At 42.2% G+C, this 27,998-nt stretch overlaps 1 protein-coding gene across 4 annotated transcripts; it reads right to left on the bottom strand.

The window, feature by feature from the left end:
* Positions 1 to 1,161: 1,161 nt before the first annotated feature.
* Positions 1,162 to 27,106, bottom strand: ktn1 (kinectin 1). 4 transcript variants are annotated; one of them, XM_042500126.1, is made up of 36 exons: positions 26,974 to 27,106; positions 20,706 to 21,415; positions 19,896 to 20,060; positions 19,699 to 19,815; positions 19,450 to 19,580; positions 19,203 to 19,307; positions 18,949 to 19,089; positions 18,749 to 18,855; positions 18,290 to 18,434; positions 16,823 to 16,919; positions 16,517 to 16,701; positions 15,317 to 15,406; positions 15,177 to 15,214; positions 14,987 to 15,077; positions 14,590 to 14,658; positions 14,449 to 14,486; positions 14,219 to 14,309; positions 14,007 to 14,075; positions 13,870 to 13,907; positions 12,226 to 12,316; positions 11,991 to 12,103; positions 11,803 to 11,899; positions 11,511 to 11,551; positions 11,313 to 11,403; positions 10,443 to 10,529; positions 8,196 to 8,285; positions 7,261 to 7,347; positions 7,080 to 7,169; positions 6,905 to 6,997; positions 6,719 to 6,787; positions 6,514 to 6,597; positions 5,345 to 5,428; positions 3,587 to 3,670; positions 3,397 to 3,492; positions 3,175 to 3,285; positions 1,162 to 2,195 (listed from the first exon to the last, which is right to left on the bottom strand). In XM_042500126.1, exons 2-36 carry the CDS (start codon positions 21,412 to 21,414, stop codon positions 2,166 to 2,168), a joined length of 3,864 nt encoding a protein of 1,287 aa, XP_042356060.1. In that variant the 5' UTR covers position 21,415; positions 26,974 to 27,106; the 3' UTR covers positions 1,162 to 2,165. The 4 variants fall into 4 exon arrangements, with proteins under 4 accessions (XP_042356060.1, XP_042356061.1, XP_042356062.1 ...); XM_042500127.1 differs by having other exon boundaries at positions 19,699 to 19,812; XM_042500128.1 differs by lacking the exon at positions 5,345 to 5,428.
* Between the last annotated feature and the right edge of the window lie 892 nt (positions 27,107 to 27,998).

Genomic DNA, 27,998 nt, shown 5'->3' with positions numbered 1-27,998 from the left:
AACTGTGAGACACATTATATTGGATAAAAGTGAAAACAATGTTCCTCATCATACGTTTAAAGATCACCATACACTAAAATGTATCAAAAACAGCTTGTTTATTTATATTTTGAGGGATCAAGACATTTAAACCCATGATTGTATATTAGGAATCAGAGACAGGGGGCTGTGTATATATGGAACAAAGGCAGCCTCCAGCAGCAAGCTGTGAAAGGCACTCCCTGTTACCCAGTTAATGACGAGTGTGTTAAAGATACAGTGATGCCTGTTTCATCGCGAAGTTTCCATGAAGGTAAAAGCCAGATCTCCAATCAGCTGACTGCAGCATGACAGTGTGGTAGAATGCGAGGAATGTGCTGATCCCATGTTGCACGCGCCCCTAACCTGACCCCCCCACCCCCGACCAGCACAACAGTACTGTTGTTTTAAAGGCCTTTTAACATGCAAAAGATGAGAGCAAGAGCTTTCAGTGCAGGTACCCAAAGTCAAGACCAGTGAAACAGAAATTACATTTATCCTTTCAATAAAAACAGAAAGCTGGCAGTCATTAAGATACACTTTAAAAACATGAAAAAGAAAACTCAGCACATCTAAGTTTACGTTACACTTTCACACTCAGCCACTCACAGCATCAACAAGTGACCACAACAGTGTTTTTTTCCCCAACATGACAGCCAAGTCAGACCTTAGTAAGCTTTTGATTATTTCAGCAACCAGCTGAATTCTCACTTCCTTTCACATGTTCTTGCTGGTGGGAAATATTTTGTGTAACCTCAGGCAGGAGCTGAGACAATAGTGTCCTCTTCTGAGCGATTATACATCATGTTACCATCACAGGAAACTGGTCACACCCAAAACATTCCATAATTTAGACAGCACAGTGCGTCACCTCCTCCACTGTTACACAAACCCATTAATTGAAAGGAACCACTACATGACAAACATGTTTATCATGAACGGGTCAGATGATGGTAAGCAGAGTTATACCTTCCAGCAAAAGCTTCATGAGAAGAAGCTTTGTAATTTTCCTGCGCACATTCAGGTTTTTCAAGGCTGTGCGTGGAATCAGTTTGAAATGTTAAACTGAGGTTGCATGCTGCCCCTCAGTGGTTGGGAGAAAGAAGTGCAGTAGAAGAAAAAGATACAACACAGGACGCCGGACAGATTTATCAAGCATCCCTTTTATTAACATCGCCTGTTACAAAAAGAACAAAATCTTCAGTGTTAATGAACTTAGCAACAATATAGCGAGTGCTGATTACAGATGATATGGGACGCTTATTCCTAGAGTAGTTGCAGTAGGATTAAAAACCTCTACACTGTTGACCTGACCTGCTCTTTCAACAGCCAGGGTCACAGACTCCCTTCTCTCTGGAGCTGCAGTACAGACTTGACTACAATATGTCCATGCATCTCCATAGTTACAGTCACGTAGTGACGCTTCTGATATGCCGAGACCTCTTTTGATCTCCCTTCTGTCACCCAATACTAAGCCGAAGGTATGCATGGAGCTATGAATTCATGAATGCACGATGATGCGCAGTTAATGATAGTTTTCTGGTCAGGAGGTGAACAGATCAACAACATAGTGTATTGCAGCAGGTCCTAACTGGTACAATTAAACAATACATATCTTTAAGTTAAGAAAAAAAAAGACTGAAAACCCATAGTTTGTTTCATCAAGTTGGAAATTTGTATCACTGCCCTCTCTTGACAAATAACAACAAAAACTACTGTAGTATTCAAAAGGATTTCATTGAAAAATACAGGTGTTTGAAACAGAGGAATGGTTGCCACGCAGTTTAAATTATGCTGGATGTCATCTTTATGTTTAGAATAAAAATTAACTGGCGATGCTGCTGAAAAAGAGGAATGTGGTGGGAGTGGAGTAGTGTGTTTTGGTACAGTGTCTGGAGTGTCTGGAATCAACAGTAACCTTGGCCTGCTCCTTTGGCCAAATTTGAGACTGGGAGTGGTTTGCCAGCAGCTTGGCCAGAGTCAGTTGGAGACTGCCTACAGTACACAGGTGAGGTGACGGAGGATGGGGAAAAGGGAGTGGCTGGGTGTGACAGTATGGTGTGACGGTGGTAGTGATGAGACCGAAGGTCAAAGGTGGTCTCTGTAGTGCAGTCGGAGTGGCTGCGTGGGTGTCTGTCCTCCTCTCACTATACCTTGGGCAGGTCCTTGTCTGCCTCCTGGGGGAAAGGCACAAACAGTAAAATCTTAAGACTCCACATTTAAATACACAGATTCAAGCAGATAGACTATGATACTGTTATTAGGGATGTTCCCATCCAGTTTTTTGCCCCCAATCCTGATCCAAATAATTTAATGTTGAGTATGTGAGTATCCAAGTCCCAATCTGCTAATTCCATTAACCTTTATTACAACTGAACAGTGCAGACTTCAAGTACATTTAAGTCATTAAAATCAAAACTACATCCATAGGGTTCCTTAATTTCTTTTCTTTTCTTTTTTTCTTTCTTTTTTTTTTTTTTTTTACAAATTCTTATATAAAATAACAAACCTCTTTAATCTTTTTGGCCTTGTCGCTGTCTCAAATGAAGTTTTTCTGTCCTTTTCAGAGAGTATTCTCCAGTGTTTGTTACTTCTGTGGAGCTTTTGCCTGCGTTACTTTAATGAACTGTGTTTTGTTCAGTGTTTACTTTTGTTGTTTGTACATCTTCTGCTGCAATTACATTCATAAGTTTTTCTTATTTTTTTTATATTTTTGCCAGCAGAGCTTTTGTTGCACTTGCAGTGGTGTGGTGAGTGTGGTTGTTGTTAGCTCTGCACCACTGTCTGTCTCTTCTTAGACCAGGGTGGTGAAACACCATGCGCCACCAATGACAGCAAAATGCAGCAGACTCTCATATTGAGCTGGAATGAAACTAGTGCTCATAACTTATGTAAATAACATCAATAAACAGACAGGGACACAGGCTCTGCTCTTGCACACACGGAGCTCAGCGAAGAGTTGGAGAGGTGACCACGGCTGCACTTGTTGATGTTGCATCATGCTTTGCTGTACATAAAAGCTTTGCAAGTAAAAACACTTGTAAAGCAATCAATCATGAAGAAAATGCCTTCATCAGGCATCTTTGAGATTGGATTGGACATCCCTTACTGTAATGTTTTATTGAGCTGGAAGAAGAACACAGAGACCAGCCTTACCCCGTCCTGTCCCTTGGTGAGTTGCCGGCTGACACCTTGTAGCAGCTGCTGCAGTTCTCTGACTGTTTGGTTCAGCCCTGCAGTCATTTTCTCCTTTCTGTCAATCTCTTCCTGTCAGGGACAGAACAGCAGGTTTAGAGCTCATTGCAACTACCTAAAAACCACACATGCATGACATTTCCTACAAGCTGTTACAACACCCACACCACACCCAACTCTTACTCTCTGTGACGACAGACTGCTGTTTTCTATCAGGTCATCGGCGTTGTCCGTCACTTTTGAGAGCTCCCCCTGGATCAGATCGAGAGACTGCTGGGCCTGGATGACGGACCAGAAAGTTCCAGTTGTTACAACGTGGCCTGAAGTTTAATCCAAATCAGTAGTGTAATGAAATACAACCGAGTATTCTTACCGTATACAGGTCCCCAGCCACCTTTTGCCTCTCATTCTCTTCTGTCTCCAGCTTGGACAGCGTCTCAGTGAGCTGGGTTTTCAGCTGGAATCAAAACAGACACTCAGCACATGATCTACGGCACTATAAAGCTTCCCTGTCACACCTGTGAATCCCATTTCTAATTTAGCATTGCATGTGCACAAAGAGCATTTATTTGGAGCCTCCTGCCAACAGTGCCTACATTCAAGTGCTCAATATTTGCACAGATGTAACAGTTTTTGCTTGTCCTACTTGGGCCATATTCAAACCAAAAATAGCACTGAATAAAAGAGTGCAAAGGGCTGCACTGGTGTGGTTATGTTGCAACAGGTACTTGTGAGAGGAGGATTCACGATCCAGGGTCCAGTTTGAGTAATACGTTGATGTTTTAAGGCTTATTAGACACTATAAACCTGCACGATGGTATACAGGACTTTACAACCGGATTTTACAATTCTGTTAAGTTAGGATGACTGCAGTAATTTTGATGGCAAGATAAACAGTTTAAGTACATCATTCACCTAACAAAGTAACCTAACAGGAACAGCACTTAACGTATCTGATAGGCTAATACATTGCTGCTGGAAAATGCCGCAATGTGCTGCGGCCAAGTGTATCAATCAAATGTACCAATTGTAATTTATCAGGAGGCGACATTTTTAATAGTGCTATTGTCAGTCTGAACGCAGCAAACATATTGTCAAAAATCTGCTGTCTGCTAACACGTCACAAAGACCACAGGTAAGCTTCCAGTGACATTATAGGGAGACTAAGACCACAAGACTAACAGACAGACAGACAAGGTTTGCAAGAAGGCAGTTCAAAGTGTGGAGTAAAATTAGAGCTGAAAATGGAGAAAATTGAGCATATTTTTGGACTCTGCAAAAAGAAGGCGAGCTGACAAGAAAGTAATTTGTTAGACGCCTGACAAGGCAAAGTGAGAGGAAGTGGAGTGCCAGCGTAGAGAGTTAGTTTTGTGAGTATCATCAAGAGTGAAGGTGAGTCATCATTCTCAACCTGACTTTTGCTACTTTACAAAGTCACATTTCCTGGATCCAAAAATCACAGAAAATATTCTTGAAGTTAAGGTTTGAGTGAACATGCTCACTGAGGTTATGGATGATGACCCACAGTTGCAGAAGATGGAGAACCCCACCCTGTGGCAGTTAGTGTAGAGCCACTGCTGAGTGCAGTGAGGGATAGGTTTTAAACATAGACTGAACAAAAGAAGTGGAGGTAGCCACCGTGACGTAAACCATTGGTTTGTGGACTACCGCTTTGAAGCCTCCTGTTTGGCATTTTGGCTGTCACCATCATTTTTGGAGCCAGAAGTGACTATACTTGGATGAGATGGTGCCTCTTTCCTGACTGACAGGTTGTTGTTAGAAACATGTCAGTCATGTTGCTACTCCAAATGGGACCATCATATACAAAATGAACATCATGTTGTATTGAAGACTTGAAACTAGCAATTGAGACCACAAACTCATTAGGAAAATGTTTACTGAGGTAGTAAGTCAAGTGAAAAATAGGGACAATTTCTCATTGACTTCTACGTTTACAATCTGACTTCTTTTTGCTGCCAGTGGAGTCGCCACCTGCTGGCCAGTTGAAAGAATGCAGGTTTAGTGTATTTTGGCACTGGCTTGACTTTTCAGACTCGGAGACTACGTCCACATCTTTTATACAGTCTATGGTTTTAAAAGGAGCTCTAGCTACAGGGTGAGCACCGCTTACCAAATTCAGCTCCTCATTCTGTCTGATAGCCTCAGTATATGAGCCATCAAGTCTGGTCTGCAACTCAGTCAACAGATCTTTGAGCTGAAATTAAGTTTGAGATTATGTTGTTTAAAGGGAGTCAATCAGTATGTTTACATGCACAAGAAAGTGGAGCTATGGTTATAGCTCCACTTGGCCATTTAACTGAACTACTGTCCTCGTCTCAGTATACAAACACCGGGCAAGAATTGATTTATTGTCGGAAGTATGTCTGACTCTGCAGAGGCGGATGGGGATATGCAAGAGATAACGTCTCCCAGTTGACCTAATACGTCACATACCTAACAAGTTAGCAGGTGGAAAATGGGTTGCATGTCGAATGGTGACAACAGAGATAACTTTTCGGCACTGTACATTTCCTTCGTACTCCACGCTTTCCTTGGTACATTTGTCTCGTTTTGTTGACTTCTCTTCTTCTTTTTTTCCCTCCGGCTTTCTTCAAGGAATTATGCTGTTAAATTATGCTTCCTGTCAAAGCCCTGTGCGGGAACTATGAAGCGCATAACGCCTAAGCCAATTCAGGTCCTGTTGAGGTGTATACATGACGGAGTAAATCAACCCTCAACCGTATTATTTAAGTGTGTTAGTCCCACTTTCAGAAATCGGATTTAGTACGACTTCAATCCAACTAACATGTTTACTCGTATTTTAAAAAGTCCAGTTTTAGTTGGACTAACACAATAGTTCAACTTTTTCTAACATCAAGCAAGCAAGCGTACTATGTGAGAGTCGGTCCGGGACAGTGCTACTAGCAGACAGTCTACACAGTAATATGAGCTGATCGGGACAGAAGACATCTACATAAAGATAATCCTCTGTGTAGTAATTAAGAAAGCTCAGGATCCTGCCGTGACTGTAAAACACAGAAAGCAGTCTATTAAGTTAGTCTGGTAAGTAGTGTAGTGTGTAGGGTGTAGTGTGTGTGGTTTCAGTTTAACTATATTTTGATGTCAGTGTTGTGAGGATTTCAGATGCCCCAAAAAAACAGGATGTCACAAAAAAAACAACAAAACGGAAAAGCACACCATGACCATGACAGTTACACACAACGGAGATCACTCTTTAGCTGCAGGAGGATGAATGCAATGACATGCCTGAGGAACACAAGGGTGAAGGTTTCCGCTCACCTCTCTGACCTCCGTTACGTAGGTGGCACTCTCCCGCTCTGCCCTCTCCAGCTCAGACTCCAAGTGCTGCTTTTCTCTTCTCAGCTACGGAGAACAACAGAGGTTCAGACATACTTATGACCAGGGCGCACAAGTTAAAATGGCATGAAGTCTTAGAAGTAACACAAGAGTTGTTAGTTTAAGTTGTGTGTTCAAGTTGACTGACATTTTCCAACTCTCCTCCATCAGTTAGTCTCTCAATCTCTTGCTCCAGCGCTGTGACTTTCAGGCACATCTGAAGGCAGAGACAGAAGAATGATGCAATGGAACAAGCATGCGGTGCAATAATATATCAGCTCAGTGTTTTGGTATTCAATCTGGGAGTTGTTTCCTGCTGAACCTGAACACACACCTCTCTGAGCTCTCCCTGCGATAGCTCCAGCTTCACCCTCCAGCGTGACTCCTCCTGCTCGACGCTGCTCTGAAGGCGCTGCAGGATGCCCTCCTGTGGACACAGCCAGTATGACACCTCAGTTTGCATGAGATAACACTACAGAAGCATTAAGTGTTAATAAAACTCAACTCACCGTCTCAGCCAACACCTTCTTGTATGTCTCACAGTCTTTCTGGAGAATTTTTTGGGCTTCTTCAGCTTCTTGCAGCTTCTCAGCCAGTCCCTAGCAACAGAGAGAGAGAGGCATTTGTTGCTAAAGACATCTTCAGTTTACAAGGAAAGATGTCCAAATTTACACTTCCATTTTTATTTACCGTAGAGTCCCCTGATACAGGGGTCGATAGTGCAGCTGAGCTTTCAGCGGCTGCCCCCTCAAATCTGTGGAGCCACTCCTGATAGTTCTTGTGGAAAGAGGAGATGGAAGAGTAAAGTGAAACATCACGACAGAGTGGAAACACAACAAAGTTAGAACAGGCATTAGGGCTGCACAATATATCATTTCAGCATGAACATGTGCAATAGTTGAACCACAGGATGTGCAATGTCAAGCAAGGCAAATTAACTCAAACAAGTCATGTTGCAATTCCTTTTCTGCTTGATACAAAAGGAAAACCTACACAGTTCTTAATTTTCATGACTAATGTAACTGGCCAAGTCATCCCCTTTAAGACCGGTTTCAAGTTTATGTGATGAAGTCTTGCGGCGTTTGTAACAAGGAGATTAAAAAGAGAAGTCACGTCGCCACATTGCTTCATATCATTGGGGTACAACAAATGAAAAGTAAAATTTGGTCTGCACTTTTCAAAAGCCTCAGTAGTGGCACGATAGCACAAAACATAAGGGATGATTGATTCGTTTCACTGAGGCATCCACATCCGGCATTGAGTTGGAATATATTTAGAAATATCCAATTACAATTTCTCAATTATTGAAAAGATCCTCAACAACAGGCAATAAGTTTACACAATAAATAACAATACATTTCTACATGAAAATATTCTATTGTGTATTGGCCGCCATCCATTTAAGTGTACTCAAAAAGTTCTGTCAGGCAGAGCTGAGCCGAGTGAACGCAGCAACTAGATTGATTCATTTTTTTACAAACAGCTTCTGAAAACATCTTTTGAAAATTCCTGCATTTTTAATATAGTAATATATGTCGCAATATCATTTTTTTACAAGTATCATGCAGCCTCAACGAGCATTCACACACAATTTGGATGGAAGCAAAATTCAAAATTACCCATACCTGCTCACTGGGCAGAGGCACATGGGGCAGAAGTCTGTGCAGAACATCTCGACACTCGGCCTGACATGCTGCCAGTGCTGTCTGGTTCTCCTATCAGGTGACAGGAGGGGGGCAAAAGGGAAAAAAGAGGAGAGGAGATTGAGCGCTGACTGTTCAAATAGTTCAATCACTGCGAAGACAAGGTCCAGTGGTCCAGTTTCATCCTCATTCTACTCTCCATGATACAGTTTTAAACCAATCATCAAGTCATCCATCAAGCCACTCCAATCAACGTCGCAGGATTGATTCACTTAACATAATCTTAAATTAGAATTCTCGAGCATTAAGATAAATGCTGTCTCACTCCTACTTCCAATTACCCCGAGAAAACATCAGCATCTTTCAGAAGGCCACACCTACACCAAGTGTCAACACCCTCAGATTCAGAGCACATCACATGCTTCATTTTTTCCTGCAACCACAAACACATCAATCTGCTTTGATGAAATTGCACAAAGTACCTTGAAACTCTTCAATAAATAAAAAAAGGTAGCTATCAGTTCTCCCACAAAAGGCTAGCATCATGCACTGTCACTCTGAGGCCTGGAGGGAGAACGTATGCCAAGCACTAGCCAGCTGGCAGTCTAACCACTATTCACATTAACGCACCGTGTCACAAGGCAGCTCTGAGACGAGTGTATGGAGCTGAATACGACCAGCGTGCACTGACAGTACACAACAGCTGCCAAGGAACTCCCTGGCTCAGCTCTGAGAAGGTGCTTTCTACTGTACTCAGATGGCAGAAGAGCAGCTGGTGTGCTGATGGTTCAGCATGTACCCTTCCCTAATGTAGGGGAGGAGGGCAAAAATATACGCACATCACTAGAACTGTTAATAGACCGGCTATCTGGTAGCTCGCTCTGCAACTATGTGAAGGGATCTGAAGCTACAAGAAATATACTGATAAGGTTGCTTTACATTTAGTTGCACAAAGATCTTTCAGTCTTGAGTACGGAGGATCGAGACATACATGGTCACTGTTGCATATTCATTAGAGGTTCTGAATGATCACACTTTTTTTTTTTTTTTTTTTTTAAAAAGGTCCGGTGTGTAGAAGTCAGGGGGACATATTGGCAGAAATGGAATATGATAATATAATACAGACAAACCAAACACTGATTTTTTTTAAATGTGAAACTGTTTTATCCAGTGTTTTTAACCAGTTTAGATTATTTGGTTAATAGGTTTTGGAGAGGAAGAGACCTCTGCGGATAATTTGGCTGATGGTAAAATCCTCCTGAATGTCTGGATTATTATGTTATCAATGAATGCTGAGCACACATTGGTATGTTTTGTGTGAACTGCAACCACTTTATTCAATATTTTTACCAGTTTAAGTCACTGGCTACCTTTGTTTTAAAGTAAAAGAGACTCCCGGTAAAAACTGAAATCTGGATCTAAAGTTATCCCGGAAAAAAGGTTAGAACAAATTAGCAGGAGCCGGGCTAGTGCACTGACTTAAAACTGATGAGTAATGCTTTATCAAGCGTTTTAACCATTCTTAATCACCTTAAGTGAGAGGAGGAGACCTCTGCTGATAATCGGCTCCCAGTAAAAACTGTGTACACTTGAGGAATTCTAATCGGGAAAGGTTTCAGCTGTAATTCTCACCACTAGATGCCATAAAATCCCCCTAAATCTTACACACTGTTCCTTTAACAAGAATAAACTGCATTGAAATTGTAGTCAATTAAACATATTTTCATTGACTGATTAACTTGTGGTATCGACATTACGGATGTCACAAAGCAGAATGAGGGAAAAAACATGCTAGAAATGAGTGACATGACAGAAAGACAGGAAGCGGCGAAAATTATTTCCATGAATCTCATTCTAATGACATCTAGTGAAACAATTTCTAGGTCACTGCACACTCATTTCCAAGCATCAGCCTGAGCTCTGGGCATGAAGAAATCTATACATTTCTTAAAGCAAAAAATATATCCGCTGAAGAAACCAATGTTTGTTAAGTTAATAAAGTCTGAGATTCCCAAGGGGAGTAGCGAAGCTCGACAGCTCAACACAAAGCCAATTGAGAACTTGAAACAGCGGGGAGGGGTGAGAGGGAGGTAAATGAGTATGCAGCTTTGTTATGGATGATGGCGAAAAAAGAAATCTCACTGGGTCAATTATGGCAAAAAACAGAATTTCGGGGAGGATGCATCAGATTGGAACTAGAGTGAAGCAGACTGAGGTGGGGTGTCGAACCTTGACGGCTTTGCTGAGTTTCCCTTGCAGCATGGACTCGGTGGCTGAGAGAGCTTCCATTGCACTCCAGTTTTTCTCCCGGAGCTCCTGTTTTGGTCAGTTCCAGAGAGATACTACTTTCAGTTCAGCCTCGGGAAAAATGCAGTCAGTGACCCTCAAATAAAGACTGGAAGAGTAACAGAACAATCCGAACGCATTTCTCATTTTAAAATTTCTACCACCCTGCTTTCCACCCATGCTCCAACCGCTATGAATAAGTATGAACAAATAGCCCCGAGTGCCAGTCTTGCACCTCGTGTGGGTAAAAACAACATGCACAGGACGCAAGATATAAATGGCAACAATGTTCTGTGAGTGCTTTCTATTCAAATAAGGTAATGATGTCTGGAGATATATACGCAGGAAAAAAAAAATCCACATAAATATGCATTTCAATTCAAAAATGGCTCTTTTGAAAATAAAAGGTAGGCGAGTTTCTAAAGCTCTTGAATCACCCACAAGCACAGACAAGCTTGCCGAAACAGTCATGGCCAATGGCGAACATAACAAGAGTAGGCTGGAAGCCCTGTTATGCAATGCTGAGTTTAAGCAATCCAAATCAAAATAGACATCTGTACCGATGTGTGCAATCATGTTGAGAAAACAACCTTAGCTAGAGAAAGCTTTCTATGTGGTTTAAAAAAGAATGCAAAGCAAAACAAGTGGGACTGAGTGGCAGTGGACAACAAGAAGTATGGATGTATGCAGTGTGCAACTCCAGTGTGAAGGGAGTGTTTTCAGGGTACCACACAAGGGGGGGAGGCATGATGTCTCGCAGGGCTAGACCAGAGCAGAGGCACACAGTTCAGGTCGTAGCAGCAGGAAACCTACGTTGTTCTTCTTCCTGTGAAGCTCCAGGGAGTCCCTCAGCTCAGCCAGCTCAGCCTGCAGATCTGAGACCTGTTTCTCCTTCTCTGACAACCTGACAGACAACAACATAACCACTCATTACGAATCATTATGCACTTAAGTGTTCCTTGAAATGAAAACAGGAGAAAAATATGTATATTATATTGCAACATTACTCACGCTGTAAGAAGCTCTGGGCTTGGCACTGCTGTGTGGGATTGCTGTTTGAGGAGGGAAAAACATTAAATTAAAACTAGGACTGGCAGATCAAAACCTCTGAACAATTTAAACATTTAACTTTCTTGTTTGTGCTCAAGCACATATCTCTACACATTGCACATTTCTTCCAACATTAACAGTTCTACTATGCTTATTTGGTAAATCTTTTCTAGTAAGTAAAATCTTCCTGATTCACACCATGAAGTGTGTCACACTTGCACTTAGTGGGCATATCTTTGAGGTTGCTCCCCACCTGTTGATGCATCTGCTCCACCTTCTCACTCAGCTCCCTTGTCCGTCCCTCCAGCTCAGCCTGCAGCATCTGGATCTCATGGTTCTTTGCTGCTAGTCTGTGGGTCAGATGTGCTCATCATTAGCCTGACTTTGTGATGGCAACCCTTGAAGATTACGTGTTGAAATGTGTGTGTGGACTTTACTCACTGAGCCTGGAGTTCCTGTAGCTGGGCACCAGAGCTGATCAGCTCTTCTGGCGTCTCCTTCTGTCTCAGCTGCTCCATCTCTGCCTGCAGGGCAGCCAACTGCTGCTCCAGAGCCTGCAAGACAAAAACTGCTTCAGACAAGAGCTCAAAGTAGGACATTTAAAACATTAACAATATGAGGACAAGCATTTGAAATGTGCACACACAGTACTTCATTGACACAGAAAGGCCCACACCTCAACTTCTTTCTCTCTGGTAGAGCTGTTTTGTTGTGCTGACTGTAGACTCTCCTCCATTGATTTTAACTTCACATCCTTCTCTTGGATCCTATAAAGCAAAGGCAAACAATCATTCATCATACAAAACTGTCTGTTGACCCACAAAGTCTGCTGATATTTAAATATATAATAATATCTGTTACAAAAGGATATTCAGCATACACAGTCTCTTGTGCCAGCAGGGAATTACGATAATGTGTGTGTAGAGGGAGTGGCTTCTATTGCCGGGGGAATTAGTTCTGATATGCTCACAGTAGAGTAACTAGGAGCCTTTGGTTTCATAATGTGTAATTATGACCTGATCTTTATCTCATCTAGCTGACAAAGCTGCCGCCACTTACTGACTATTGAAACTTAAGTTAGTGTTAGAGCCCTGACACACGAAGTCTACCATTGGTCAATGTAGGGCCATTGGTGAACACTTGCCGCCTTGCTTTTTGCGGCATGTCCTGCACGGTTGGCAGTAGTCGGTCCTTTTTTTTTTTTTTGGTCGATTCAACTGATTTGGAGTTGGAGCCTGTTGGGGGATGAAATCTCTCTAGCCCCTTTGCATTGCCTGTTCAAGGCAGTTATTTCCTCTCGCTGTTTTCATAAAAGGAATAATTGCGGAATGGGGGGACAGAGTTGTCTCTTCAGAGATGGTCACAACAATGTGATGTTTTGTTATGTCTGTAACCCTTTAGATGCCAATTCAAAGAAGAGAAAATGGCCAAAGATGCCTGCAAACTGGGAAAACAATGAGGTCAGGGAGCTTCTTCTTCTCTGGGCAGAGGACGAAATCAACCGCCATATAACAGGGACGGTAAATGATTACTATTACCATGTTATGCCATGGCTGTTGTTAAAAAAGCACTGCTGTCTTGCAAGTTATGTCACACTAGAGGCCGACACTGTTGTATTACATATCACACCTGTTACATCTCTTGCTTCTCGGGTGCTGGTATGCTGTCTAAAATCACACACTAGAACTGCATGATGCTGCTGCTGTTTGGGTCTGAGTAAAAAATGTAAAAGCAGCATAAAGAAGGAACTTCGTAGTGGTCATATAGCGCAATTTCTGTGTAAAAGGGGCTTTCAATTGGCAGTTCAGCTCAGTGGATGACACGAGAAACAAAAGTAAAGCAAACAAACAGCTAAAGTTAAGAGGGTGTGAGATCTAAACAAACTTTTTAATATTAGGTAAGATTTACTTTTAGCAGAAACAGTTTGGAATAGTTTGCATTACTGCATGTTAATGTACGGTAATTATCATTTGTTGTCTACACTGGGTTGTATTGTCAATGTGCTGAATATCGAGCATCTTAAATCCATCCTGTTGGTCTCCCAGTTTCCCTTTTTTAATTGATGAATACAGACTACTGCCATCTGCTGCTATGAAGTTATGTCCTCTTACGTAGGTGCAGAATGAATGTGTTACTTGGCCGTTGGCTGTAACCTTTGCAATGTGTTTAGTGCAACTTTTTTAATAAGACAAAGGCGACACAACAGTTGTCACCACTAGCTCTCTGATATCGTGTTGGTGTGTCTGGGCCTTTAGTCAGTGTGTATTCATATTGTTGTAGGTGGGATTGGGTGATCATGAGACAACTTGATTGATCTTACTTGCTCTGGAGTTCTTCCACTATAGACTCTGATGTTGCCTGTGATAAGCAGGAAAAGACAATTTAAAAGGCCTGAATACAAAAAAAACAGAAGAAAAAAAAAGCAGGTCTTTTGAGTCATGAGTTTAGACAACTCACCTGTTCTGCCATCTTTCTCTGAAGCGCCTCTGTTTCCTGTTTTAGTGCCTCGTTTTCTTCTTTTACAACCTGCAACAGGGAGAGAAATGACTTAAAGATTTTTTTTCCCATTAGAGATTGTGATTACAAGGCAGACAGTGAAATGCAGAGTCACTTAGAGCATGCTGATGCCAGTCAGATTAGAGTGAGGCAGCAAAAGACAAAACAAACACCTTGAGCTCTTCCTCCTTATTGGCCACCTCAATCAGCCCTTTCTCCAGCAGGTCCTCTACAGTTTTCATGTTGTCCTCCTTCTCCCGGACGCTGGGTAGAAAACAATGATTCACAAGATCATTCAGTTATTTGTTGCGGCTAATTAGTTTAATGAGTAACAGGCCTAACCGGCTGACGTATTCAAAATATGTTCCGGTTTGCACACACACGCACACACACACACACACACCTCTTCTGGAACTGGTCCAAAGCCAGTTGGGAGGCAGTCTGCAGAGGGGAGAGTCAAACAGAGAGGGTGTGTCAAACAGAAGAACACATAAGCGCATAAGGGCCTTCAAAACTTGGAAAAACTGTCGAGGTATTATCTAACCTGATCAGAAATCTGTGCCTGCAGATTCTGAAGCTCTGCCTTGAGTGACATGTTCTCATTGTGCAAGGCCTGCAGAGGAAGAACAGACAGGAAAAGAGAGACTTATTATGCCAAGACGATACAGGATCTGACAGACTGCAATAGCCTGAGCGCTGACATACCACTCATAATTCTGTCTTAGGTTTACGTAACTGTGAAATAAATTATATCCGTTTTGCATTTTAACCCAAAATATCTGCAGATGTGAATCAACATGCCCTTTTTCTGGCAGTACATGGCCTTCAATCCATATTCCCTCTGAACACGACGAGAGGCCTCTAACACGTTTACCAAATTCCAGCAGACTAATGAGCCAATGCGATGTTTGTATAAGAAGCTGTAGATGATGCGACTATACCTGCATGTTAGTTTCTCTACTGGCTCCACTGCTCCGCTCAGCATTTAGAGAATCCTCCAGACTCTTCCTCTGCAACTCTTTATCAGCTAGTCTGAACAGAAGAAGAGAGGGGAGAGCGCATGAGAAACAGCTCAACAGTATGGCTTGAAATGCAGTTACTATGTCTGAAAAAGCCAGAATTGTTTCTCACAGCTTCTGTAGCTCCTCAATGTGAGAGGCATGGGTAACCTAAATGAGAAGAACATACATCTTATTAGCCTACATGCATACAGTTATGTAGGTGGGCATCTTTTCTTGCTAAAAATGGATCAATGAGGTTGACCTGCATACCTGTGAAGAGATCTGGGCCTGCAGGGTCTCATTCTGGACTTGCAGGGTCTCGCTCTGGACCTGAAGGCCTTTGTTTTCATTCATAAGGTCCTGTTAAATACACACTGCATTAGTGTATACAAGAAGTGTGTGTTGCTCCGCTTCACGGATATTCACTCTGCATCTCAATATTGAATTGACACTTCTGAGTACTAAAATGCATTTCAAGAATCAATCAATGTAACGGCGCTGTGCTCAGTGTTATCTTTTAACGTTCAAAGCCTCTACTGAGGTTTTTATATGAAGCTGTCGTCACATTTTATAACATCATCCCCATAAAAACGAAGGACATCTTCGAACAAAGTCTTTAGTTTGAATCATGGGGTTATTGGACTAAATGAGTTAGCCTCTCCTGTCTTTTTTATTTTTGTTTTACTTATTAGCAACAGTCATATAGTCATCTTCAGTTTAGTACTTTTACAAAGTGAACTTTTTTTTAGTTTTTTTATTTACAATTTAGAAACTCAAAATAAAAATACATAGTTGAATAAACATACTTAAACAAAAGAAGTCATTTCAGTGAAATATTCTTTTCTTTTTATGAAATCAACTATTTGATGAATAAATGCAATTTATGGTGCTGTTAGACTGCTGCTGGTATACCCCACATACTACAGGGGCATACCTCCCTTTGTGTGGGGCAAGTAAAGAGTTTTTAAACCACAGTACAAATGCTGTTTTTTTTAAAAAGGCTTAACATCAACATGGATTGAAGCAAAAATATTTTGTTAGATAAAAAGATGTGCATTTTGCAAATGATTACATCTCACTTTTTTCAAAAAAAATTTGGACTTTTGGGCTTCACAACGCTCAGAAGTAATTGAAAATGTTTGGAACACACGAGCTGCAAAAATTCCTTCACAGCCATCGCTGGAATTCATCCCATGTCTTGACTGCGAGCGAATCAGAAGCGTTTTTCACTCATGTGCCTCACTCAACAGATTTGCTCTCGTTTCAATCTATGCATCTGTTTGCACCGGTGTCCCGCAGGCCAGCATCTCAGCTGCGTCTCACAGGCGAAAACATTACCTGAAGCATTTATTTACAAGACAGAGCTGGTAAACAGCCGCTTCAGTGTAAGCAGTGGCTCAAGCGAAGATGTACAATGAGATAGACTCCTTCAGTTTTGAGGATTTTGCGTATGATGTTGTGGCGGCTTACCTGAACCCGGACTTGCAGTGAGTCATCAGGCATACTGTGCTGGGACATCTCCATCAGCTCCATCACTCTCTGCTCCAGCCGCTCCTTGGAAACCATGGATTCAGTCAGGCTGCTGTGCAGGGTCTGGATCTCCTTGTTCTTGTTGTTCATCTCTGTCTCCACTGCCAACAGCTGGCTGTGAAGCTCTGCACCCCGACATAAACACAGACAATCAGCTGCTGAATGTAACCTGACGATATACTTTAATGAAGTAGAAGCAACAAGCTGAAAGGATGAAATGTTTAGCGTGACACTATATTTTGTCACCTTGCTTTGAGGCCTGAAGTTTCTCTCTCTCAGCATTGACATTGTGAAGGAAATTCTGCAGTTCTTCCCAACGTCGCTTAGCATCCTGCAGTTGGGCCTGGGGATGGAGAGAGATGAGATTTGTTGAACCTTTTTCTCCCACACATTATAACAGCAAACAAGGGCTGTACCGCCACTTCCCACTTGGTAAACGAACATCAATTGTCTTAACCAGGATTTCTATAGATTAAGGCAAGGCAGATTTAAGACTTTCTTAAATGCCACTTGGATTTAAGCTTAAGACCAATTTTCTAATATCCAAAATTACAAGAGGGACAATTTTATTTGGCCCAAATGTTTTTGTAACATAAAATGTGACTTTTTTGTCCAGTGAAAACTTTAGATTATCTATTTTAAATGTTGGAAGAAAAAAAAGCAACACATTTTTTGAGTGAAACACATTGAAGACAAACATATTACATTATCATAAATGTATGTATTTGGTTTACACACAGAAGTAGGAAATAGCTGGAGTTTCTGGCCAATTGATACATCCATGAATTCTCTAGGTGAGTTTGTGTTTTTCACTCTGCATGTGAGTTTCCACTGCTTTGATTCCCATCATGACGATTAAGAAGAGCAATGTGTTAAATTAGTTAAAGAAAAAAAAATGTTACCAAATATTTTGAAAGTTCACTAAGCAACTTCAGAAAAAAAACTATTTGTAAAATCTCACTTCCCATGAGTATTTTTGACTTTGAAAAAATTAATTTAAGTCAGTTCAATAACAATTAAGGCCTTATTTTTTGATTAATGAATTCATTGCATTTTAAGACTTTAGGACCTGCGGGAACTGTGGTCTTAATTCTAACTGTCAATATCATTACTATAGGGTCAGTGACTAAGGTTAATTTGCATTAACACCAGCAGACTGTGATTCTCCAGTCTCTTTTTCCTTAAGAATTCAAACACAGCTCTGTATCTGCCAAAATACATTAATGGATAGTCCAAATTAAAAATCGTCCCGTAGATTTTTTAAATTGATTTCTTCCTAGTCTGTGTGTGTGTGTGTGTGTTTACTGTCATCAAAATCTCTCTTGGCATGGCTCTCAGCTTTTCCTGAAACTCCTCTGTGTCAAGCCAGCCCCTTAAAAATCCACCTATGACTGCGGTAAATGAAAAGACAGGAAAGGCTGATCTGGGTGTCTCGCAGGAAGGTGTTGTTCTTACACAGCACAAAGCCTCAAACATTCCAGCCCCCAAAGCCAACACAATCCTCCCAACTCAGGTTCAATTTCCCACACCCCTCCCCAGGGCTTCCACTACAACCTTCTCCCACTTCCTTGCTAATGTTACCACACCCACTGACCAGATTCGAAGCTGTGCAGCACGGCCCAGGTTTTTGTACAGCTCAGTTCATTTTTTTTCTCGGCTGGGGAAACTGAAGCACGGGCTAAATAAACACACTGTGCATCTGGATTAGCGTACCTCCAGCTGGGACACGTTCTGCTTGTAGCTGACCTCCAGTGACTTCCTCTGGTGCTCCTCCTGCTGCAGCTTGCTGTTGTTATCTGCCAGCTCTTTCATCAGACTGGCGTACTCAGAACGCAGCTTGTTCAGCTCGGCCGAATTCCTATCAGGCAGCACACAAACACAAATGAGGGATGTGAAAATGGTGCGATGTTGTTGCAATTAACTACAAATAGGCTGAACGGGGCATTTCACACTGTGAAACTGTGCATACAGATGGATCTCTTAATATGAGCAACAAATGCAGAAAAGGAGAATAATGTTGAAATAGGAAGTCTGAGCTATAACAACATGAGCTGAAATTCTGATATGAATTGGATCACTGATTGTTTTACTACATCTGAGCAGATGAGAACGTGCATGAAGCTCTACACAGCGTGATCAGTGGGGTCTAATCTACTGTAATGTAACACTTACTTGCTCTCCATCTGGTTGGTGGCAGAGCTGACTGCGTCCCTCAGGATGCCGTTCTCCTGCTGCAGTCGAGTGATCTGGCTCTCCAGCTGCTCCCTCACCTGCTGGAACTACACATAAACAAAACGATTCAGTCTCCGTGCCGCCTTGAGAAGAATGCCAAAAGGTCTGGGTTCCTTTGCATTTTTAAAATTCCAGATCACCTTTATCTGCATGGTCTGGAGCTCCTGGTAGCTGCCTTGTGCTTTGCCCTGCATGCTACCCAGTTCCTTCTCCATGGCTGCACGCTGCTCTCTCATCATGGCCTCCACCCGACCTGTCTTTTGCTTCTCAACCTGAAGCTCCTAAAGCACAGAAGTACAAAAGCGTATGAAGCTCTTACTCAAACAATGGAGGAATAAGTTGTGAATAAAACATTTATTGTGTGTTTTATTAAGTAGAGCGTGGGGAATCAGACCTGGCTGAGCTGTTTCACTTTGTCCTTGGCAATGGAAGCCTCCTCCTGCAGAGTCGTGAGAAGTCTCTCTCTTTCCTGTGCAGCCGGGTCAGGCCTCGCTGCAGACTGGTGGCGAGACATGTAACGTTAAAAAAGCGAGCAAAGCAAGTCCAACTACAAATACCATGTCTCCTGCCAACTGCAAATGGTGTGAAGTTGTCAGATTCCACAATAGCTAACTCAAATGTATCCCTTATTAATCTCTCACTTTTTGCCAGGCATCCAAGGCATTAGGGCTCTTCTCCCGGAGGAGCGCCATCACGCTGACCGCCTCGGCCTCTGACAGAGCCAGGCTGGACAGACCAGACAACAGCTCCTTTAGCTTCACCTCTGTGTTCTCTGTTAAAACACATAAGATAAGAAATGCAATTTAGCACTTTATTTTATGGTTGGAGAGTAGACATGGAATAGCATGACGAACCAAATACTCGATAAGACTTGTTTTTCCCTCTGTTACCTTTGTCAGTCTCATTCTTCTGTTTCTTGCCGCTCCCTTTAGATGGTGCATCATCGTTATGGCCTGCCTGGTGGTTGGCAGAAGCTGCTGAGTCAGCCAGAACATGAGCTTCATCTACTGGATTTGAGAGAGTTGGTTGATTACAAAGTGACAAGTTCAGGATTTGGTTAAATGCATGTCTTGATATTTTTGATTACCAGGCTCGGTCTTCTGCTTCTTGGCAGAGTTCTTCTTCTTGCCACTGGGAGCACTTGGGGTTGCACCGTCCAGAACTTTGGTTTCAGCCACAATGGGAGCTTCCTTCTTGGCTGGAGCTGGAGCCGGCTCAGCCTTAACCTCTGCCTGCTGGTCATCCACTGTAACTAAGGAGGAATTTATTGAATGAAGAGTGAGCAATTTCCATCTTTTCAACTAGCAACTAAGCAACTCATGCTCTTTGTACTCTTTGTAAATACAGAACCCCAGTTATGTGCCCTAAAACCCGGAAATGAATTAGCATTTCAGCACCTACAGTTCCCTCTTCTCAAAGTCAAAGGGTTTTTATGAGTGGGTTTTTGGTTAGAAGTCTCAAATAAGGCATTTGTTTAACACAAGCTGAAGAGACTTTCATCTTTTGTTCATGAGAGTCAAGTAGTTGTAGTTGACGGTTGCCAACTACATCACAGCGAGCTGTGCCCAACACATCTTTACAGCCTCGTAGCGGTAGCAATGCAATCGTAGTGTAGTTCATTATAGCCTAACAATAGTTTTTTACTTCTGGTAATTGCATTTAGGCTTTAAAATATCGGAAAGTGACATTGATTTGTGAAGATTATCGTGCTGAATAAAATGTGTAACATATCATGAATGTTTGTTTATCACAGAGGTTATTTTCTGCAATGATACAAAATCCAGTGGAAAAATCCCATGGGCTTTTTGACAAGGGAACCAGGGCAATGTTAGCTTCTGGGGTTGGCCTACTGAAAAATGTGATCAGTGGGGCACTCCATGTACTCCTGGCTACTCACCAGGCTCTGCTTTTTGTTTCTTCTTCTCTTTCTTTTTCCCAGAGGTCTGCGGAGGTGTCTGAGCCTGAACAGAAGCCTGAGCTGCTTGAAGCTGGACCTGAACCTCAAGCTGGGGAGGGGGAGGGCTGGACTGTTTGCCTGCAGCTGGAGGTGATTCAGTCTTGCGGCTGACCGGCTTTGAGCCATTCACTTCTGGTTCTTCAGAGGGAGCTGTGGCTGCAGCTGCAGCAGCAGCAGCTGCAGCGGCTGCAGCAGCGGCCTTGGCAGCCTTTTTCTCCTTCTTCTTCCTCTCCCTCAGACCTGCAGGAGCCTCAGGCGACACTGAAACGGGCACATAAGGAATAGGTGTAGGTGGAGTAGGGTCTGGTGTAGACACTGGTGCAAGTTCCTCCTCTACTTCCAGAGTGGAACTGTTGGCACCATCAGCCACATCAAAATCCCGAAGATCCTCTTCCGACTCTCCTCCACCTCCGCCACCTCCACCGCCTCCTCCGCTGGCACTCTCCTTCTTCTTGCTTTTCTTCTTTTCGTTTTTCTTACGGGTGTCTGGCTTGGATGGTGGTAGTTTGAGGTCACGTTTCTGCCTGGCCAGCACCTCGTCATAAGAGGTTTCCTTCATGAAGAGCCAGAAGAAGAGGAACATGAGTGCGATGACCAGGGAAGGGGCCAGGATGAGCAGGTACTGAGAGTCGTAGATATCCACCGCCATGCTGAAGAGAAGGAGAAAGACAGAGGAAAAAAAATTTAATTTAGGACACTTGGCACAGAGTCAGCACTGACAGTCTTTTTCACATACTGAACGCATGATAGGTAAAATCTTTCTACCAACAAAGACAACTGGTAAAGGCTGCTCAAATCCAGTGAACCAGGGGGACTAGGGCTGTCTCTTGAAAGCCGGAGATTTGATTCATCAGTCAGAGGCCCTAAGTTGATTGATTGCTTGCTTCAAGTCGTGTCTTTGTGTCTTTGTGGTGTAATTTTGGGGATGTTTTGGCCCCCAGATTTTGATGCAGAGTGAGTACTCTTAACTTTCACACTACTCTCTGATAATGGGAGTTGTACATGCATGCAGCAGCAGCACGGAGAAGGAGAGACCTTCTGCTTAGAAGTGGTGAATTTACAGCTCACAGCAACTTAATGATACAGTCTCTGGCTTTTGTTTGATATCTAATGTTGGCAAAAAATGTTGCTCATACGACCTGTCATTAGTGCCATTGGCTTGTTTACCATATTACCCTAATGCTGCTGTCACACCGAACCTCCCATGGAGCCCATTTAAACTTTGTAAGGAAAACAAAGCAAATTGTGGAATATTTGTATTGAACAGACAAATCTGATTCGACTGGCATAATTCTGAGTCTGATACAGCCCTAACAAGGACATGACAGCTCAGAGATTTGCTGTACATGAATCTGTGATTCCAGCGCTGGTGTATATTAATATTAATTTGGAGGTCAACAACTGCTGTCAGCCATAAGAGCTAGCCTGCTATGTGTGAACTGGTGCATGTGCGAGATATGGGAGGTGGAAGTGTTGGTACATCAGTAGTGCTGAGAGGGTGCGAGTGAGAGGACTCTCACTGACACCCTGTCCTCTTAGTGATATGATCCAATTAGATAACACTCCCCCAGCTACACAGCTTAAGATCCCCACCTTTATATAGGTTCATAGACATGCATGTACTTGAAAGACTGCTTGGTAAGAGCCAGATAGAAAACATGTCTCACACTGGCTTAAAGGGGGACAAAATAGGTCAAGAACGTCAGGGAGGCAACTAGTATTAAAAGAGGATGTCTCATTTAGTCACTGCCCTTCTTCTAGCCCCCACAAAGACGACATGGTGGTATTCTTAACTCATATCAGGATGGATTTGCAAGAGGCAAAAATACACCCACATGCAAGTGTCACCCGAGGTCTGCTGCAGCTGCAGTTTGACCTCCGGCCTGCTTCGAGCCAAGGGAGACGAGGTTCTTCTTCCATCGCAGGTGAAGTTTACAGAGTAAATGGTGAAGTCCTGAGACTTCATCAGTTTAGCATCTGCGGAAGATATTCTTAGGAACTATGTGTTGTCTCCTCAAGGCTAAGCAGTAAGAATGAACTGGGGTGGAATCAATGCAGGCAAAACAGTAGAAATCTGAGACACATTGCATTTTATTGCTCACTAGAAGCCACAAACCGAATGTAAGCACTGTTCTCGTTTCTTGACACAAATGACTCTAGAAAAATGGCTGCATGACGGCTATGAAGATGAGGTGTACTCGATATCTATGCATCCATCCGTGCAGCTACTCAGCCAAGTTGCAATGACAAAGATTTCAAGCGAGGAGTTTGCAGGTTCTCTTGATTTTCCTCTTGTATGCTCCCATCTTTTTATCTCATATTTTTTCCTGCTTAAGTACCCCAGATGGCAAGTTTGATGTGAAAACTACTGAGGTGGTGCTGCAATTTTGTAAAAGGCAAACTCAATAATAGTGCTCACAATTCTGATAAAATAAAAAGAGCACTTTCCAAATGAAATTGCATCTGTAGAGCATCTCTTGCAAACTAACAGCCATGCCTTTGCACACTTAAACGCTTACTACAAAAAATAAGAGCACTGTTTTGAAAACCGGGGACAAGTTTTAGCCTTTAGTGACGACAGCAGCATTGTGTTGTCAACAATGTAGAATGACACTGACGGGGGGGGGGGGGGTGGGGGTGACCTGAAGTGCTGCACAATCCCATCCAATACCCAGGATCTGTGGCAGTAACACAGCGTAGGAGTCAGCATCGTAGAGCAGACCTCTTTAGTAATTTGGATTAAGGAGATTACCCATGATAATACATTTAAGAATAACTTTCCACTGCAGGGCTTCCTGAGGACTGGCAGGCTTAGCCTTGTAGTGTAATGTTGACCCTGTTTCATTCCCACCTTAAAAACCTCATTGCACCCTCCACAACACAAACACAAATGTGCCAGGCCTGTTGTTTAATATTTGACGAACCTTATTTTGAAGGAATGTTTAGCCCTTTAAGCACCAACCTTTTCCTCTGAGAGCATAGAGTACAAGACATATTACATAACATTTTTTTGCGGAGCGTTGACTCTGATGAATGCATCTCATTTTACTAGGTTGTAGGAATGTTTGCCTTGAACATTTAATTTCTATAGAGTTCACTTCCTGAGGTGTTTTGCTTATGTGTCAGAGAGCATGCATTCCTCCTCTCCACACACTCTATAGGTTACAGCTGGGGGCAAACTCAAAAGAAAAAAAAAATAGAAATAGTAGTTGGCTTAGAAAGAACTGTGGAGACTCAGCACAGAACCGAAACATATACCTTTATAAGAATAGACTTTACTTGAGGTTTATTTTATTTTCTCGTGTATTGTATAGTTTTCATACTTGTGACCTCATTAGCAGATGTGTCATATTACAATGACAGTACAGAAGCTACACATTAATGCTGATAAGCAGCATGCCAGTACCAAATAAGCCTTTCTGTTGCCTGGAGATTAAGACCGTATAAAACCTGGAAATGAACCAAGTGGGCCAAAGTTTTATAAAAATGAAACAAACTACACCATAGTACATTATGTACTATATACACACCGGGGGCAAAATAGTTTTAACTGCTACCTTTCAGTGGCTACCACATCAGGAAATTCTTTGTTATAACACATTCATTGTATGTTCCAGGAAACTCCCCTGACCAAACGAAACTGTGAAATAACTCTTAAAGCAACATCACTTCCTGGCATATTAAGTGTGGGTGGAGTGAGTGGTGTAAAAGTTTGAAGCCTGCTCGCTTGCTTGCTTTCGTTCAGCCCCAGGCCTCAGAGCATAGTGGAAGGTGCATGTATTTCCTTGTGCAGCATGAGCCTTGTCCCAGCATCAAAATGAGCCAGGAGGACAAAGCCCTCTCGGGCTGTTGGCTCCCCGGAATCTAACCACTTGGCTGGACAGGCCTCCTGATTTGGCAGGCGCGGACAGAGAGGGAACTCCTAATAACCATCGGGCCCAAAAAGCAGCACAGACAGCACTAGAAAACCAGGTCATACAGCACTTTACACTTAACATCTGTAAGATGGCAACAACTCCATAAAAGCGTAGCAAAGATGAAAAGATGGAAATATTTCAGAGAACCATTTCACTGTTGTATCAGTCCATACTGTCATCTACAACAGAAAATGCACTAAATATGATAATTGTGGTAGTGCTCTGTAAAATGCTAAAAAATGTTTTGATGATACAAAATTTAATTTGCTTAAAATTGACTGGATAAGTTCGAGAAGCATAAATGTCACTAAACCTGCTCTTGGTACGAATAAATTAGACTGATTCAGCACATAAATAAAACAGAACACCCAATTCTCCTATTAAGAGTGATATGTAGGACTAAAGGAAGACGGTTCTGTCTGAATAGTTAAGCTGTACAAAATGTCACGCCGGTAATTCACCATTATCAGTCTTCTGACAATAAACTAAAAAGAAAGTAGCAAAGTACACAGTAGGGCAACTAATTATAATGCAAAACATTAACAGCTAGGTATTGGTCCTTTGAAACTGTCTGCTCTTCCTGGTCAGGCTACAACAATGGATCTTATTGAATGAAGCACAAACACAACACCCTAGATAAGAGCTTATCTACAGATAGACTGTAAGGAAACTGACAAAGATGCCAACAACACAGAGTTGACACCATGCCACAAGAAAGAAGAGAGTCAGGACTCTAAAAGCCAACGTTTCTGAGAGATGGGGCAGCGGATTTTTGAATGATTTTGACTTCGGTTCCAAGTATTTAAGTTGGTTAAAAAAACAAAATCTACATATACAGTACTAAACAAAAGTCTTGGGCCACCGTAAACTTTGTTATTTTAGCAAGGGTATTATGAACATACAGGAAATATTATCATAAAAAATACAAATATTTCAGAATAAAACAACTTCAACAAGCTAAAGTTGCAGGTATTTAATGTGACCTCCCTTTTCACTTAGAATGTCTTAAACTATCTTGGACAGACAATACGAAGCCTACAATACTAGTCTTCTGGTATATTTACACTAGGTTGCATTCAAGACATATCAAAAGCTACATATTGATTGTTTTAGCTTCGTTATAGATGTATAGTTCCATGTTTCACACTTATTGTTGACTTCAGTCTGAAGAAGACATTTTGCAACCTCTTTTTAGTCTTTTAATGCATTGTACATATTCTCTGTATTATTTTGTATCTATCTATATATATATATATATATCTATATATCTCCATATTACAACTTTGCTAAAACAATAAATCTAGGGTGTGACCTAAGATACTGTAAATCTTCAGGAGATAGTGTGACAGTTTTACAGAGTCATATCTTTAGTCACCACCTTATTGCAGTTGTACTACGGCTGCAAACTCAAGTGTTAAACATTTTAAGTACCAAAAATAAGTTACAACACTTTAATTTGTCTTTAATGTCCAGTAAGTCTCCTAAGATTCAACAAGGGCAGCTCACTGTGGTTGAGTACCAAATGTCCCAGCATGCTCAGTCATGTCTAATCATCGGCCTTGCGCACACAACTGAACTGATACGTAATGGCAGCTGTTCTCACACTACGAAAAAGGCTGTTAGTAGATACAGCCTGTAATCTCAGGGAAAAAAGCAGAACTGATATAAATATGACGTTAATCTTCCTTGCTAAGTTAGCCCAGCTAGCTCCCAACTCACACGTTTAGATGTTAGTCAAATGAAGCTCGAAACCGACACAGGAGGCACACATGTCGGCGACACTTCACCGACATGACTGGCAATGAGCATGCGTTTATGTTAAAAGTGGATGTCCAATAGTGTCCTGTACGTGGCTACAAGTAGCTGCCACAATATCCATACAGAAAAAGGCTTGTCGTCTCACAAGTTCGCCTCAGCTCTATGAATGAGCTAGCTAACATAAAAGCTAGCCAACCAACGTGAGCCAGGCACTAACGTTAGCCGACCAATCCAATTATTACACAGGAAGTCTTCAGCGATACAACTGACCAACTAAATTTTAACAGGAATACCCGAGTTAATTTCTTTCACAGCACATATGGAGGCGTGGACATATGCCCCCACGGGCCTCGTCTTGGTGGTGACCCAGCCTCCCCCTCTCCTGAAATCTCTGACCCGGTCTGCTGCCTCATTCTGCCGCTGGGGTCCTGAGGGCCGTTCCCAGGCCCGGGTAAAGAGCTTAGCCGCGCTAAGAGGGGGATGAGCGGCTTTTTGACAAGAAATAAACACGATACCAGCTAAATACAGCGTACCTGTAGCTTCAGTTGGCTGTTCTCTTAGCTAGTGTTGAAATGGCGTTGTTCTGCGTTGACTCCGGCAGACTCCTGACTTCCCAGGGCAGCTCCAGCCTGGCTTTCTCCTGCGCTATCCGTCAGACTATCTGCTGTTTCTGGTTCGCGGGGGCGGGTCATAGGCAGGCTGCTGGGGGACGCTTGTTTTGAGACTCCGGGCACACCGTTCGGAGCCGTTGTCACGCGAGGCCACACAAGGGATAGCTCCGCCTTTTCGAGACAGCTTTGGTACATAAATCTGACTATCGACACCAGAGCAGAGGGGAGTGGTCATTGCACTTCACCAAAGTACATGAGTACAAAACGCACATTATTATATGGGGACTTCTAGTATCTCCATGGTATTTAGAGAATTAACCATATTTCTTTTAAGTTCTTATATCTGTGGTAGACTTGATTTGACCAAACCACACTTCTTTAATGCCTTCTATTTTTTTTATAGTGACCTAAAGGACTGTACTTTATTTATTGAGCTTTGTTAAAATTGTTCTGACTTTGACACTTACTGTACAGGGGTGGCTGGTGTATGACTTTTCTTTTTTTTTTTTTAATATTATGATCTTCCCTGGAGCTACAAATATTTTTTCTTGAGCCTCCATCAGTGACTGGGAGAAAATGCATGATACTTCTTTTGTTATAATCAGCCATATTTCACAGTTTCTGGCTATGATAAATTGTGTGATTTGGGGGATTTTTAAAGAAAACATGCCTTTCAAACCCACTTGCAGTTGCAACATTATAAAGCAGAACATCCCTTCCCTAAGCCAAATTTTTTTTAAAAAAGGTACCTCCCCCACTTTGCACCACCCCTTACCTTCCCATAAATAACTAACAGTCCCTAATTTTTAATTTTAATTTCTAATGGTATGAGAGCACTGTCATTTCAACGTACACAGCTGTCCTTATAAATAAATATACTTTAAAAAAAGGCATTTAAGGCATGTTTTGCTACAATATTTCACATTACTTTTTCAAAATGAACAATA

This window comes from Plectropomus leopardus, chromosome 14 (assembly GCF_008729295.1).
Source record: "Plectropomus leopardus isolate mb chromosome 14, YSFRI_Pleo_2.0, whole genome shotgun sequence".
NCBI classification, from domain to species: domain Eukaryota; kingdom Metazoa; phylum Chordata; class Actinopteri; order Perciformes; family Serranidae; genus Plectropomus; species Plectropomus leopardus.
The sequence above is the reverse complement of the archived record's forward strand: the minus strand, read 5'-3'. Positions and strand labels throughout refer to the sequence as shown.

Coding starts and splice junctions, on each gene's coding strand:
- ktn1 (XM_042500126.1), bottom strand. CDS start 21,414: ATGGCGGTGGATATCTACGACTCTCAGTACCTGCTCATCCTGGCCCCT. Junction 16,920..18,289: donor AGAACGTGTCCCAGCTGGAG/GTACGCTAATCC, acceptor CTCCATCCCCAG/GCCCAACTGCAGGATGCTAA. Junction 12,104..12,225: donor CCAGAGAGAAAGAAGTTGAG/GTGTGGGCCTTT, acceptor TTTGTCTTGCAG/GCTCTGGAGCAGCAGTTGGC.